Below are 14,616 nucleotides of genomic sequence, written 5' to 3'. Positions count from 1 at the left end.
TCCTCTAGAAAGGAGATAGTTCTAAAAGTCCCCTTCGGGAATTTTTCTGTATAGATAAAATGTGTACTTGTTTTACAACATCAACAAAAATTTACATTGGACCTTTATATCTCAAACTCATACAATGTGAAATTCATGAAAAACTTCAATAAGGGATTATTTCAGATTTTCTAGAAATTTGAGAATGAAACATTTTAATGAATTTCTTGAAATGAGATAATTTAAAAGAGAATGTATAAAGGATATTTCCTTCTATGTCACACATTTTTGCTCAAGACATCTTAATGTCTTGAACAAAATGTTGGTGATCTGATCCAAAAGATAAAGTAAAACATAACTCCTACTGCTAAGTTATTAAAGAATAGGAGAAAGTTGTAATGGTTTGTTTATCCAGGATGCTACTTACATTTTATCCTTCTATTAAACATTATTTTTTATGTTTTATAAATTTCATTCCATCAGTGAACTGATATTTTAAAATATCACAATGTAACCATGCATCATTATTTTATATATTATCCTATGTAAATCTGAGAATGGGAAAGTAGTATACCATGATTATGTCAGAGTTTAAATAAATAAATAACTGTGCTCAGCTAATAAATGCAATTTTTTAAAATCAAGAACATATCACTGTGGTCAAGAAATATGTCTGAGTAATATATGAATGTAATGAAACACTTAAAAAAAAAAAAAATGTGCTCAAAGCAAAAATAACAATGTGCAACAATGATTCACCACAGTATTAATCATTCATGAGGGAAGGAAAAAAAAAAGCAAATTCCAGAGAAGTCTTATTTTGCCTTTATTCAGCGGGACTTTTTTTTAAGTCCACAACAGTGGTTTCACAGTCCTCATATTTACAGCGTCTCAAAAGGTTATCAGTGGTTACCAGTAACCCGTGACAGAGACAAATAATCGGAGAGTGTGGTCTCCATAAGTAAACTTTCTGGGCTTGCTGTACAAAAATAAGGATAGCATCACAAATCAAAAAGCAAGACTAATAAACAAAACTTTTTTTCCTCAAAAAAAATCATCCATTATTTTATGATTAATGTTAAACGGACTTCAAATACCAATTTCATTTAAACTCTTAGTTAAATTATTTTTCCTTAAATCAATTTTTTTTTTTTTTTTTTTTACATATCCGTATTAATTATACAGTCATATACCATATGAACAAATCTTGAAGCTGAGTTTTTTATACATTATGAAATACAATAAATAATACTTCATTCTTCAGTGGAAATGCAAAAGGGTAAATTCACAACTCTGAACCTTTTTTTTTTATTGTTTTATCTTATTTCAGAAAATATAATCCAAGACAAATTTTAGAGAAAATGATTTAATTCTGTCTTTCTTTTTTAAATCTCAACATGTTTTAATATTTAAACATGAAGTTGACATCAAAAACCTGATTACATCAGTTTTCTCTCCCCCCCCCCTCCATCATACGGAAGCACAGATAACATTGTAATTTAACAGTTTTTGTACATGGCAAGAAACAGGTTTTTAAAATACCACCATCTCCCAGATGTAAAACAAGTAGAAAATTTCTAAAACAATAAAATCAGATATAATATGCTGATAGCTCACATAGCTGCCTCTGCCTGCAGGGAAGACTGTGAACTCTTCTGCAAAAACATAAGTAGTTTTCACTTTCTTTTCTCTTTTTTTTTTTTTTTTTTCCTTTTTTTTCTCTTTTGGCTTTTACTTACAAATGAAGTCCTTTACAAAACAACAACAAAAAAGTTATTAAAATCCCATACATTTCTTTGTAATCGATCTTTAACATAAGTCTGATGATGTAATGAGTTACATACAGGCAACATTGTATGGAAAGATGTATTTACAATGAGGATCACATTTTTATGGCCAAACTCCCAGCTGAATCGAAGGCAAAATTTTTGGTGGCCAATAGTTACAAAATAATACAAATTTAAATTACACAAGGCAGACTTCTCACTGATACTGCCTTATAGTCAGTTCCTTAAATAGACCATGGCAAGTTGTACAAAAGGGCATTGCAAGGACTGCATTGCAGGACGTTACAAACCAACTTTCTTTGTTGCCAACAATCAACCGGGTTCCCAGCAGTATCGGAGACTGAAATCTTTCTTAAAAACTTCGACTCACACTAACCAGTATCCTATTATTCTAATTCACACCCAATGTTACATATAAGAACAAATCTGCTCCCTGGCCCAGGAGAGAACTAACAAGAAAAGCCTGACTAAGATCTGTGTTCACTGGCTGGAAGTGAGGACACAAAAGGCAGTTAAGACCAGCCTTTAACAACAGAGTCAGGTTTTTCTAAACATCCTTTTACTCTAATTGCTGGTGTCCTTCTAGATTTTAGTCCATTAAAATACCTCAGGGATATTTCACAGAAGTTGATGAGGATATCAGTTCAGATCACGATCTTCTAAGTACTGGTATTCAAATGTGAAACCTTCTTTTTTTCTTTGGCCCCATTTCTCATAATCGAAGTATATATATGTGCCCTGGGAGTGAGAAAAAAAGAAAACTTTGAAATTTTATCTTTAAAATAACTTATTTATGAAATATTCAAAAAAGTAGATTCTACTTATTAGTTAATGTTTATTATTTTCCCTATACACACTACTAAGTTACTACTTTTCATTCAAATGTTTTACAATTATATAATATGTAAATGTAATATAAGCCTTTTAAATATAGATTTATTTGATAAGGTCTGGTGCACACTTAAAGATTCCAATGAAACTGTTTAAAATATTAATGCTTTATTTAAAAAAAATTACACCCACTAAAACACATGGTTAGATTATTCTTTATTGATTCTGAAGATCATTCAGATAATAACACTACTGTTTTCTCACTCAAATCTTTCTCTTTACAGTACAATTACTAATACTGTGGGTAAAATGAAATGAGAGATGTATATTGCTGAGTAAATCCATTTGGTAACACAGCAATATGCACCTCACGTTTCTGACAGTGTATAACATTATTTATTCGGAATAATTTTAAGCATAATGTTGCATGTAATCTTAAGTATAATAATGCAAATAGCCTGAAACTTTATTATTATATCCTGAGAAAAAGTATTTTGTGATTCATGGAATGCTCTCTTATACTCTAAAATACTATGAAATGACTAATTATTTTCATTAGTGAGGTTATTGTAGTTGATATTACATTTGCTATTCTTTCAAGAATGGAAGAAATTAAAAGTCTCACGAACAAAAATTGGACTACTTGAAGAAGACAAAGGATTTTTTTGGGAAAAAAAAATTCTTCAATTGAACTTATTCAGAGTTGATGCAACTCTGAATGTGTTCATAGTAACTCTAAAACAGACAACATGTTGCAGCATTTGTCAACATGATTTTCTTCAATTACCTACATAAGAGAAAATATTAAAGATGACATTACACTGTTCCACTTCAACAATCTTTCACAATGTTCAGTGTGAAAGACTGTTGGAATTAGTCATCAAACATTTTTAGAGAGGCTGAGGCTTTTGGTATACCCCCCCCCTCCATATATGCGAGAATAATATTCTAGGATTTCTGAATGTGTGGGATGAGTTTAAGGGACAAATGAAGCTATATAAGATTGATGGACCATATTTTAATGGTGATGGAGTGAATCATCTGGAAATTCTGCTGGAAGGAAGTGTAATGAGTGATGCAAACAAGGTATCATCAGATGTCAGAAATGCTGTAAATAAGCAGAAGAGTGGACCAAGTAAGACAGAGGTGACTGTGAATGAGATTGTGCAAACAGGATTATAAGTTGGACATGGAAATGAGGTGAGCTAGGAAGACACTGTAAAGAGAAAGTAGATTCTGAAAGTGGTAATGAATGAAAGTATGAGAAGGTCAACATTGGAATGGAATAGCCTGGAATACATGGGAAGTAGTTAAGTATGGAGGGGGGGGCATATGGGATAAAGAGTAAGGGTGAGCAGACAGAAGCAGGTGTGAAGAAGTCACAGGTGAGGGGTGGTATGGGTAGGAGTGGTTATAAACCAAGAAAAGAATTGTTATGCTTATTTATGAATGCCAGGAGTATCAGAAATAAGGGAGATGAAATTGTTGCAATGATTAAGTTTATATGTCTGAAAACAGATGGAATTAGTGAAACATGGTTGGATGAGAATGATATCCTAAGGGGAATAGAAATAGAAGGATATGATGGTAGTGAGGGAATTATGTCCATACAAGGTTGACACAAGGGAGAAAATGGCAGTGTTTCAGAAGCAGTATGGTGTGAGGTAGAGGTTGATAGAATGAGATATGGGTGGATGTTGCTGCAAGCCAGGAAACATGGAAACAAATGTATAAGCAACTTGTCTTAGTGAACAAGTGAAGGATGATCATTATTGGTGATTTTAATTATGGAAATATTGATTGGAATGAACAGACAGCATCAGGGAATGAATTTCTTGAGGTCTTAAGGGGCAAAATGTAACAGGGGCACACATAGGTTGAGAGTCTTAGATCTGGCTTATATCAGAGGATGTGATTGTGGTGATTGTGAATAGTGTCTAATCTTCCCTTGGTTGGTGAGAGTGACCATGAAGTGATCACCTAATAACAGAAGTTCTCATATGACTGGAGATCACCTAAAGTAATCGCCAGTCATATGAGAACTTCTGTAGAGAAGGGATATATGTAGCAGTACGAGGCTGGTGATTATGAAAAGTTTAGGAGACAACTGGAAGCTATAGCATGGAAAGCAGTTGAGTGAAGAGACAGATGCTACTTAGTTATTGATCAAAAGTTATTTAACAGCAGCCATGTCAGCATATTCCAAAGGTGAAAAGGCTAAATAAAGTAGGAGTAAAATGGATGAATGAAGAGATTAAGCATAAAATCTGGAAGAAGAAGAAGGCACCTATGGATGCAACACAAGATGAATGTTAGTAATAATCAGTTGCATGAGAAGTACAAAGAGCAGGCCACGAAGGTGATTCAGTAAAGACAGCAAAAGTGCATTATGAGCAGAAATTAGCCAATAAAGCTAAGAAAAATCCTAGTGAATGTTTTTGATATGTGGCATGTAGAAAAAAGAATGTCTATGGGAGGATGATGTTAGTTGATGATACAGGTAACTGATGCAAAGGATATAGTTGAAGTATCCGATAAGCAGTTTATCAATGTATTTCAACTCGTGAAGGCGACATCATAAGAAGTTGGAGTGTAGAGGAGGGACTAATGAACAAACTAAAAAACTTTCAACATAAGAAGCATCACTGAAGAAAAAAGGAACTTGCAGAGGAATTACAGAAATATCAGGTAGAAGCTAATCATTATGGCTGAACTATTAAAAATATTGTTTTAATATACTCTCTAATTTAATAGAATTTTTAACAAAAGAGGAAGAATTACCTATGGGGGGGCTTGGAATTTTGTCTAATGTTTAACAAGTTTGTATGTAGGGCTGTTTATATAACATTCACAATTGGGTATAGCGGTGTATCTTCTTTCTAAATTTTTGGTGCTCCATATATTCTGGGTGTTTTTACATGAAAAGGCTTGAGTTTATTGACTGTTTCTTTAGGATAGAAAGTGACTCTTCAGCAATGGCACCCTTTTGTTAAGACAGGTGGCAGTTTCTACTGATCTTCTTCCATGAATGCATCGAGTTTCTGAATTTTCTGTTCTATCATGTCAGTTTTACTTAGCCATTGCAAGACTGCTGTTTTGCCTATCTTCTTCTGCTGCTGCTAATAGTATAGCTTCTGGCATGTCACCAATAGATGCCTGAAGCCAAACTGTTCCCTTTTCCAAGAATTCAGTTATATCATGTTGACAACTTCATATGTTATTGGTTTGGCAACCATTTTGTCACTATGAATTGGAAAGGTGTTGTGTAATGTTCACATGCTGGATTCGTGTTTTATTGTGTACAGAAAATATTGTCAGCATTATATATTTAATATTCTGTTATTTGGCTTAGTGATTGTGCAACTGGACTTTTGATACGTTGTTCATGTATTGTGACAAACTATTTTGGTGCTCTGAAGATGCTGGATATAATACCAGCAAAATATCAACAAATAAGTTAAATCAATAATTATTATTTATTATTATTGTTGTGTATCAATAACGTTAAACAAATTGACATGAACTTCCAACACGTTAGCCTGTTTACTTGTTTAAGAATTCTTCACGGAGATATCATATGCAAGGCACAGCAATTCAGTAAGTGGAAGGTAAAATTGGCATGTTTAAGAAGGTTAACTTGTTAGCCTTCAAGTTAACCTTCTTAAACAGGTGCCGAGATATTCAATACAATACCAACAAGCCCCCACTATGTATTTGATCTTGTTAGATTCCACCTCACACCAGATGGCTTCAAACTCACTGTCACACGAAATACTATTACTAGTACTACAATCATGTCTCCACACTAACTGAATTCAAGATATCCGATATCAGCAGCATGCCCTTCCTCTCCTGTCTATCTTTCCTAAAAATATTGTACCCCTTTACACACAATACTAGTTATTATGTCTGATTCACTAATGCCTACAATCTGAGGTTCCAACATATTGAACCAAGAAAACAAACTCTATCCCTTTGTTTCTGATATTCCTAGCACAAATCTGTATGAGAAATGAAACAGACTCCTTCAAATGAGGTCAGGAATTCAATATTTCAGGCAAACATGCATGTCATGAATTGAGACAACATTAATGACATGCTAAATAGGCTCAACACACATTAAACTAAGTATTATTATTATTACATGACACCTCCAAGGAGTCCAAAGACACTGAGGAAGGAAACCCATTCTACAACTCTCAGTCTCCACCACTTCATCCATCAACTATAGTGAAAGGTCACTACCATCATTACCTATATCAATAGCATCTACTGCCCACCACCACTAGTAGTTTTTGTCTGTAAATTGTGTGTGTTCTCAAGTGTAATACTTGAGATGTATGTAATACTTATTTGTCTTTTTCTTCATATCTATTTAGAAACATACACAAACATAAGTAGCTACTAATCCAGTTGAATGCCACTGTCTGGTGTGAGACCACCATTCTGCTTATTAATAGGAGACCTGAAACAACTTGAAAAATTTTCATGTGTGGTTTCCAGAACAGGGTTTTCAGATTATCTAATCCTCAGCCTACCCACAGTTCTACTGCACTATAGGTTTATAGCCTTTCACCAGTAGGATCATTATTATCAAATTCCTGATATGTACCCTCAAGGGGCGTACAGGCTATGATAGTACTACATGAAAAATTACATCGTTACTAACTTGCTTTCTACAATTTTCCTCCAAATCAATATGTTACCTGTCAAGACTCCAACATTATCAGATCTTATATTTCTATATTCTAAGGAACTTTTTATTCTATCAATCCACCTATATCTTGGCCTTCCTCTGGGTCTTTTTCCTGCCAAACCTGGCAGAGAACACTTGTTTTGATAATCTTTCCTCTCGCATTCTGTTTAAGTGACCATACCACCTGAGATTAGCTCTGCTAATGCATTCCTGAATGCTAACAATGTCAAGTTCTTTTCTAATATCCTTGTTTTTAATATGATATTGCCATTGATGCTATCTGTTCACGCCTATAATCTTTCTCAGGACTCTCATATCAGCGGTCTCTAGTCTTTGGTTAAGTGTTTTACTTCTGACCCAGCTCTCAAATCAATAAGTTAAAATTGGTTTAAACACTGTCTTGTATATAACTAATTTAGTGTTTTGGCTAATTTCTCTCTTAATCCATATAAATTTATTCAGTTGACTTCCTACCATGCCAGCTTTGTTGATTCTGTTGTCTATTTCCATATTTAATTTACCATCTTCACTAAAAATCGTGCCTAAGTAGGTGAAATTTTTCACTTGTTCTATAGGTTCTCTATTCACAATGCAGTTGATATTTTCAATGTTTCTGCCTATTTTTATTGTCTTTGTCTTTTCAATGCTGACCTTCATACCATTTGTGTGAATATCTATTACAACAGTTATTCACTTTAGTCAGGGAATCTTGCGGACATGTAGTGGATTTATTTAGAAATATAACATCATTAGCATAAAGCAAAGAGCTGACATTAACATATCCAATTTTGATATCAGGTTTAATACCACTTTCCTTCATAATATGATTCATATAGATAATGATCGGATAAGATGGTGGAAGTAATGGAAAAGATTGATATAGATTGGAAACACAGAATTATTTCACTATATATGGGACAAACTACCATGGTGAGAGACATATATGTTACAACAGAACCAGGTATCATTGGACAAGAAGTAAAACAAGGCTGTTCTCTGTCACCAATTTTGTTTATCGTGTATTCTGAAGCAATGTTAAAAGAAGCACTGGAGAATTCAGAAGAAGGAATAAAGATTGGAGGCAGAGAGATATTTGCAATAAGATACACAGATGACAATGCATTATTATCAAATACTGAAACAGGACTATAACATCTGTTGAACAGATTACTGGAATCCTGTATCGATTATGGAATGAAAATTAACATCAGAAAAACAAAGGCAATGAAAATAGCAAGAAAAAAGGCAATTATGGATATCAGAATAAATGGGGAAAAATTGAATCAAGTAAAGACATTTAAATATCTAGGAAGTGTTATTAGAAGTTACGGAAGATATAAAAGTCACATAAAAGCAAGAATAGAGATGGGAAGAGATGCCTTTAATAGAAAATGGAATTTATTCAGAAGTAAAATGGATAGAAATCTAAAGAAAAGACTAATAAAATGTTAGGTGTGGAGTGTTGCCCTCTATGCAGCTGAAACTTGGACACTGAAAAAAGAAGAAATTAAGATTTTGGAAAGCGTTGGGATGTGGATTTGGAGAAGGATGGAAAATAAATCAAATGGACAGATAAAATAATTAATGAATAGATCTTAAAAAGAGTAGAAGAAGAAAGAAGTCTGTTAAGGAGAAAAAAAAGAAGAAAGGGGAAACTGGATTGGACATATTCTGAGAGGGAATGGAATCATCAGAGATGTCATTGAAGGAAAAATAGATGGACAAAGACCCAGAGGAAGAGTAAGGAAACAATGCTAGATGACATGTTGAATGGAGACAGGTATGCAACTTTGAAAGAGAAGGCTCAGACCAGAAGAGAGTGGAAGAAAAGTTTTTGCTACTAAGAGAAGAACCTGCTCATTTGCAGAATACTCAAGAAGAAGAAGATAGATAATGAATAACAGAGGGGAAAAAGTACATCTTTTAATGTTAAATCTGACACCAGATTTAACATTAAACCACATTCCTGTACATCTTTCAATTCTAACAACTGACTTACAACTCAAATAAAGACTACGTATTGCTTGATAAAATGCGCCACTGACATCATATAACTGTAGTGTTTTGAATAGCTTCTCTCTTGGTACCTTTTATATGACCTTTTCCAGATCTACCAAGCTTAAATACATATCTTTGTTTTAATCCCACGATTTCTCAACTGTCTGTCGCAAAGTGATAATCTGATCCTGACAGCCTCTATTTGGCCTGAATCCAGCTTGTTCTTCACTTAGCTTTTCTTCCACAATTCTTCTCAACCGTTTCTCAAGTATACTTGCATATATCTTACCAGGAATACTCAGTAGAGAAATACCTCTGTAATTCTCACATTCAGTTTTATTTCCTTTTTTGTATATGGGTACTATGAGAGCACTACTCCAATCATCTGGAATTCGTCTCTCTGTCCTGGACTTCTGAACTATGCAGTGCAGCCACTGTAACTTTTATACCTCCATAATTGAGCATTTCTGGTCGAATATCATCTACTCCTGCTGCCTTTCCACATTTCAGGCTTTTGATGTCTTTTTCTACTTCAAGTATGGATATGTATTCCTGACTGCATGCCTGGTCAGTGTTTTTTACCACTGTGCTGTTACTGATTGTTTCATTTAGCAATCTTTCGAAGTAATTACTCCATACTTCAAGGATATCTTTAACTCCTATTTTCATGTCAACTTTATCATCTCTAATTCCTTTTATAGCACTCTTTCCTCCACTTCTGAGCTTCTTCAACAATCTCCAGATATCTTGCCACCTGCTTGATATTTATTTTCTATGTTCTTATCAAAGTCCTCCCATGACTTTTGTTTAGCTAGTTTTACATAGTGTTTAGCTTTCTTACATTTGTTTCTGTATTCTCTAAGAGCACAAGCTGACTTATTTGCCAGGAACGTTTGATATGCTTTCTTCTTTTCTTTCACTGCCTCTTTAACTTCCTGTATCCACCATGGAGTTCTGATTTTTCTATCCTTACAGACCACCTCACCACATGCCCCTCTGGCTGAATCAATCAGTTTTTCTTTAGGGCTTGCCACTGAATCTCCAAGGTTTGATTCCTGTTCTCAAACTCTTTCATTTTTTCTTCAATCATGTTTGTGTATTTTAGTCTACAGTTCACATCTGAGAGCTGCTCAACTTTCATTTGCTTCAAAACTTTCTTATATGTTCTTCTTTTCAATATGAAATTCAATTTTATCCTGCTCTCCTACACTCTGGTGTCTTGCACCAGGGAGAAAACATCACTATCAACAATAACACAGTCAATTCATTGCATCTTCTCTCCATGTGAATTTGTGCACATTTTTATGTTGGAACATTGTGTTAGTAATAACCAGCCCATATCCTGAGCAGAAATCCAACAGGTATTTGCCATTATTATTAGCTTTGCTCTTTTCTCCAAATTTTCCCAATATATTTTGTATGTCTAACAATCATTTCCTACTCTGTAATTTAGATCCACAACAAGGACCACCTTTTCCTTTTTCATTGTGTCAGTTGCTTTCTCTAAATGAGTAGGATTTACATAGGAAATACAAATTTAAACATCAATAATCTGAAAATCAGAAACGTTTTCCAAATTTTGTCATTAGAGGGATCACTTATTTTTTTTAAACAACAAAAAAGAATACCGAACTGTGTCAAAATTAAAAGCAAGTTTCATTCAACCATGGTCCTACAAATGGGCTAGTCTAGCACTACTGGTGAAGAGATTAGTGCTACTCATGTGGAGGTTTCAAAAATAAATGCAACAAACTGTGTGATACTTTAAACCCTGAACTGTGGAAAATCTTCGTCAACATCTCTGATGCATCAGCAGTTAAAGAATTCAAAAAAGTCAAAAGCTGGAACCAGAAAGAATTTGAAATCCTCCGACATCATAGTGCTATGGGACCACCATAATCACAACAAGATCGTACTGTTGTAAATTTATCATCATTAACCCTAATGAATGAAGTTGAGGTCATAACTTTGCTATCACACCCAGGCAAGTTCCAAAAATAATGTAATGCTTTAGTAATGCAACTATGATTATGAACCAAATAGAACCTGAAAATAAAATGCACATTCTTTTACAAGATCAGTCTATATACCAAATCATAGATCATGACCCTACTAACTCACAAAAGAATAAAGTTCATAAATTACTAGAGAAAATCACTTCCTGGCCTAAAGAAACAATCAACAAACTCAAGCCTTTTCATGTAAAAACATCAAGAATATATGGAGTGCCAAAAATTCACAAACAAGATACACCCTATGCCCAATTGTGGATAATATAAACAGTCTTACATAAAATCTTGCTAAACATTTGGCTAAATTACTACCCCCCCCCCAAAGTAATTCTTCCTCTTTTGTAAAAATATCTGTTAACCCAAAAAAATATTAAAAGACAATATTTTAAAAAGTTCAGATAATTATTAGCTTCGATATTACTTCACTATTTATCAATATACCATTAATTGAAATCCTTGAATTTTTAGTCATATTTTTCCCTCCAGACATATTTGAATTATTCAAATTTAGTTCATATGGATTGTTTTGCATAGAAAAGGAAGATATATAAACAACTAGATGGGACAGTTATGGCTTCCCCCTTTAGCCAGTTTCTCATAGAACACTTAGAAAACCAAGCAATGTATACAGCCACTCTCAAACCAGTGGTTTGGCTGCACTATGTTGTTTGGCCATATGGTCCAGACACATTAGATACATTTTAGTGTATTTAAATATCCAATACTCTAAAATCCACTTCACAATATAACAGGAAGCTAATGACTGCCTGTCCTTCCTAGATAGACTAATCACACACCATCCTGATGGCTCATTATCTTTTTCTGTTTATAGAAAACCTACACGTACTGAGAGATATCTGCACAAACAATCAAACCATTGCCCTGCTCAACAATATGGTATCCTAAAAACACTGACTCACAGAGAACAGTTCTAATGGGAGTGCTCTCACCACTGACCTCACTCATGTGTACACACACTATTTTAGCCAATGGCTATAATCCCCAAAGAATATACAAAACACTAAATGCTCACTGAATATCCAATATTGCAAGACTATTAATAGTAAAACTGGTACCATCCCACACATTCAGGGCATATCTGAAAAGATATCTAGAGTGCTTAATAAATATTAGCTCCTCACTACGTTTAAACCATAGGTTCCCAAAGTGGGCAGTACCGCCCCCAGGTGGTGCTGAAGCCTTCCAGGGGGGGGGGGGGGGGGCTATAGTGGGATCAGAAGCATTTGGGGGGGCGTTCAGGCGGTCGGTGGCTCTTTATAGAAGAAACTAATAATATATATTTAAAAATTAATTATTTTCGTGATTTTGTGATTAGATAATCATTTAAAATTTAAATATTGCATTTTAATTCATCTTATGCCTGTCTTACACGTTCAATTTTTTTATCAATTTTCTATTTCAATTATTTAATCATTTGAAAATTTACCATGTCAGATAGAAATAGATGTCAATTTTCTATGTCAATGAGAAAATAGAGCATGTATATATGTGTGTATAATAGGTAATGTTTACAGTAGCAAATATATTCGTTATATTTCATTTCAAAATATATATAAAATATATAAAACCACTTTTCTAATTGATTTGTACAAAAATAAACCCAATTTTATATAATTTAATATTACGAGTAAAAATAATAATGGCAAGAAAGAAATAAAATCGTAAATTTTAGTTAGCCTAGTTAGTACTAACTTATATTGCTAACTAGAGGGAAAAAAGAAAGCAAATATTATTCGAAAATTATTATACTGTTTTCTATGGTTATGTTTTGTAGGTTTGTTGTTTATATCTTGTGTACTTATTTTATTTATTAATTATTATTTATAATTATTCAGACAATGTCGTGGTCGGACGAACAAAATGTGCTTGTGTGCAAAATAAAAAATTGATTCACTTTTTGCTATTGTAAAAATTGATTGTGCCATACAAGCTTTAGTCTATCCACGCAGCAGACGAGCCTTAACTAGTAGTATGTCGGTCAACTATTACATAGGTAATTCACTCAATTCAGCATGTTTTGACAGGAATATGGGTGCTTGCAGTGACTTGTTCAAAACACAAGTACGATGGTATCGCAAACAAGTCGATTCGGGCTAGATTTCAAATCTATAAATACCAGTGGTTTAGGAATAAGTTTCATTATTTTTTGTGTGCTTTGCCAACAATTATCAGCCGAAAATATGATAGATAAGTGGAGTCATACAAAGTGTAAATTAAATCTTTTATTTTGTGAATATTTTTGCAAATTTTATTACTTCATTATGTCTGAATATAAGAAGAAATGTCGACAGTACAGTATTGAGTATTTGAAATATGGTTTTATTTAGTCTCCTATGAACCAGTTATTACCCATGTGCTTGATTTGCCAAAAAGTGTTTTCAAATGAAGCAATAAAGCCTTCTAGGCTACAAGAGCATTTGACTAAAATGCATGCTGACAAAAAGGATAAAGATTTGTCCTATTTTCAAGTACTAGAAGAAAAATATTTTAAACGTCTAACTATATCAAAACTTTTTACATTGCCCACTAAACAAGATAATGATGGATTACAAGCTTCTTATAATATTTCATTATTAATCGCAAAAGCAGGAAAACCACACACAATTGGTGAGGAATTAATCTTGCCAGCAGTAAAAGAAGTAATAAACACTGTCCTTCATAAGCCAGCATCAGATATCATCAGGAAAATTCCTTTGAGCAATAATTCAGTGCAAAGAAGAATCGATAAAATAGCTGAAGATGTTGAAAAATCATTGTGCGATTATTTGAAGACATGCCAATATTCCATTCAACTCTTATCATACGTACGATTCATAAAAGAAGAAAAAGTTTGTCAAGAATTATTATTTGCTAAAAACTTGGAAGTGGATACAAAGGGAGCATCTATGTTTAATATCATGAATAAGTTTTTTCAAGAGAAAGACATTCCTATTCGTAATATTTTGTCTACTACTACTGATGGTGCTCCAGCAATGACAGAGTGCCACAAGGGTTTCATAGCGCATTTGAAACAAGCAGTACCAAATGTACTCACTATACATTGTGTTCATCGTCAACATTTGGTTGCAAAAAATTTAAGTGAACGCCTGCACATGTCGCTCCATTACATTATTCATTGAGTGACAGATTGTTTAGCCAACTTTGTAGTGAAAACGATGAAGATTTCAATCATTTGCTGCTTCACACAGAAGTTCGCTGGCTTTCAAAAGGTATTTGTCTGAATCGATTTTACAATTTGTTTGATTCAGTACTAGCGTTCCTAGAAAACAGAGACGATGGATTGCAAGCCAAC

At 33.6% G+C, this 14,616-nt stretch overlaps 1 protein-coding gene across 4 annotated transcripts in view; it reads right to left on the bottom strand.

Moving 5' to 3' along the window:
- Window positions 1-808: 808 nt before the first annotated feature.
- Window positions 809-14,616, bottom strand: part of LOC150109062 (CCR4-NOT transcription complex subunit 3-like) — a 436,445-nt gene continuing 422,637 nt past the window's right edge. For all 4 annotated transcript variants that reach the window (XM_090405199.1, XM_090405207.1, XM_090405214.1 and 1 more), the window contains one exon: window positions 809-2,504. In XM_090405199.1, coding sequence (XP_090261325.1) covers window positions 2,406-2,504 — 99 coding nt within the window. In that variant the 3' untranslated portion in view covers window positions 809-2,405. The remainder of the gene's footprint in view (window positions 2,505-14,616) is intronic.

This window comes from Typopeltis vanoorti, chromosome 2 (assembly GCF_054136105.1).
Source record: "Typopeltis vanoorti isolate ZY-2024b chromosome 2, IOZ_Tvanoo_1.0, whole genome shotgun sequence".
NCBI classification, from domain to species: Eukaryota; Metazoa; Arthropoda; class Arachnida; order Uropygi; family Thelyphonidae; genus Typopeltis; species Typopeltis vanoorti.
Note: the sequence above shows the minus strand (reverse complement) of the source record. Positions and strands in the feature narration are given on the sequence as shown.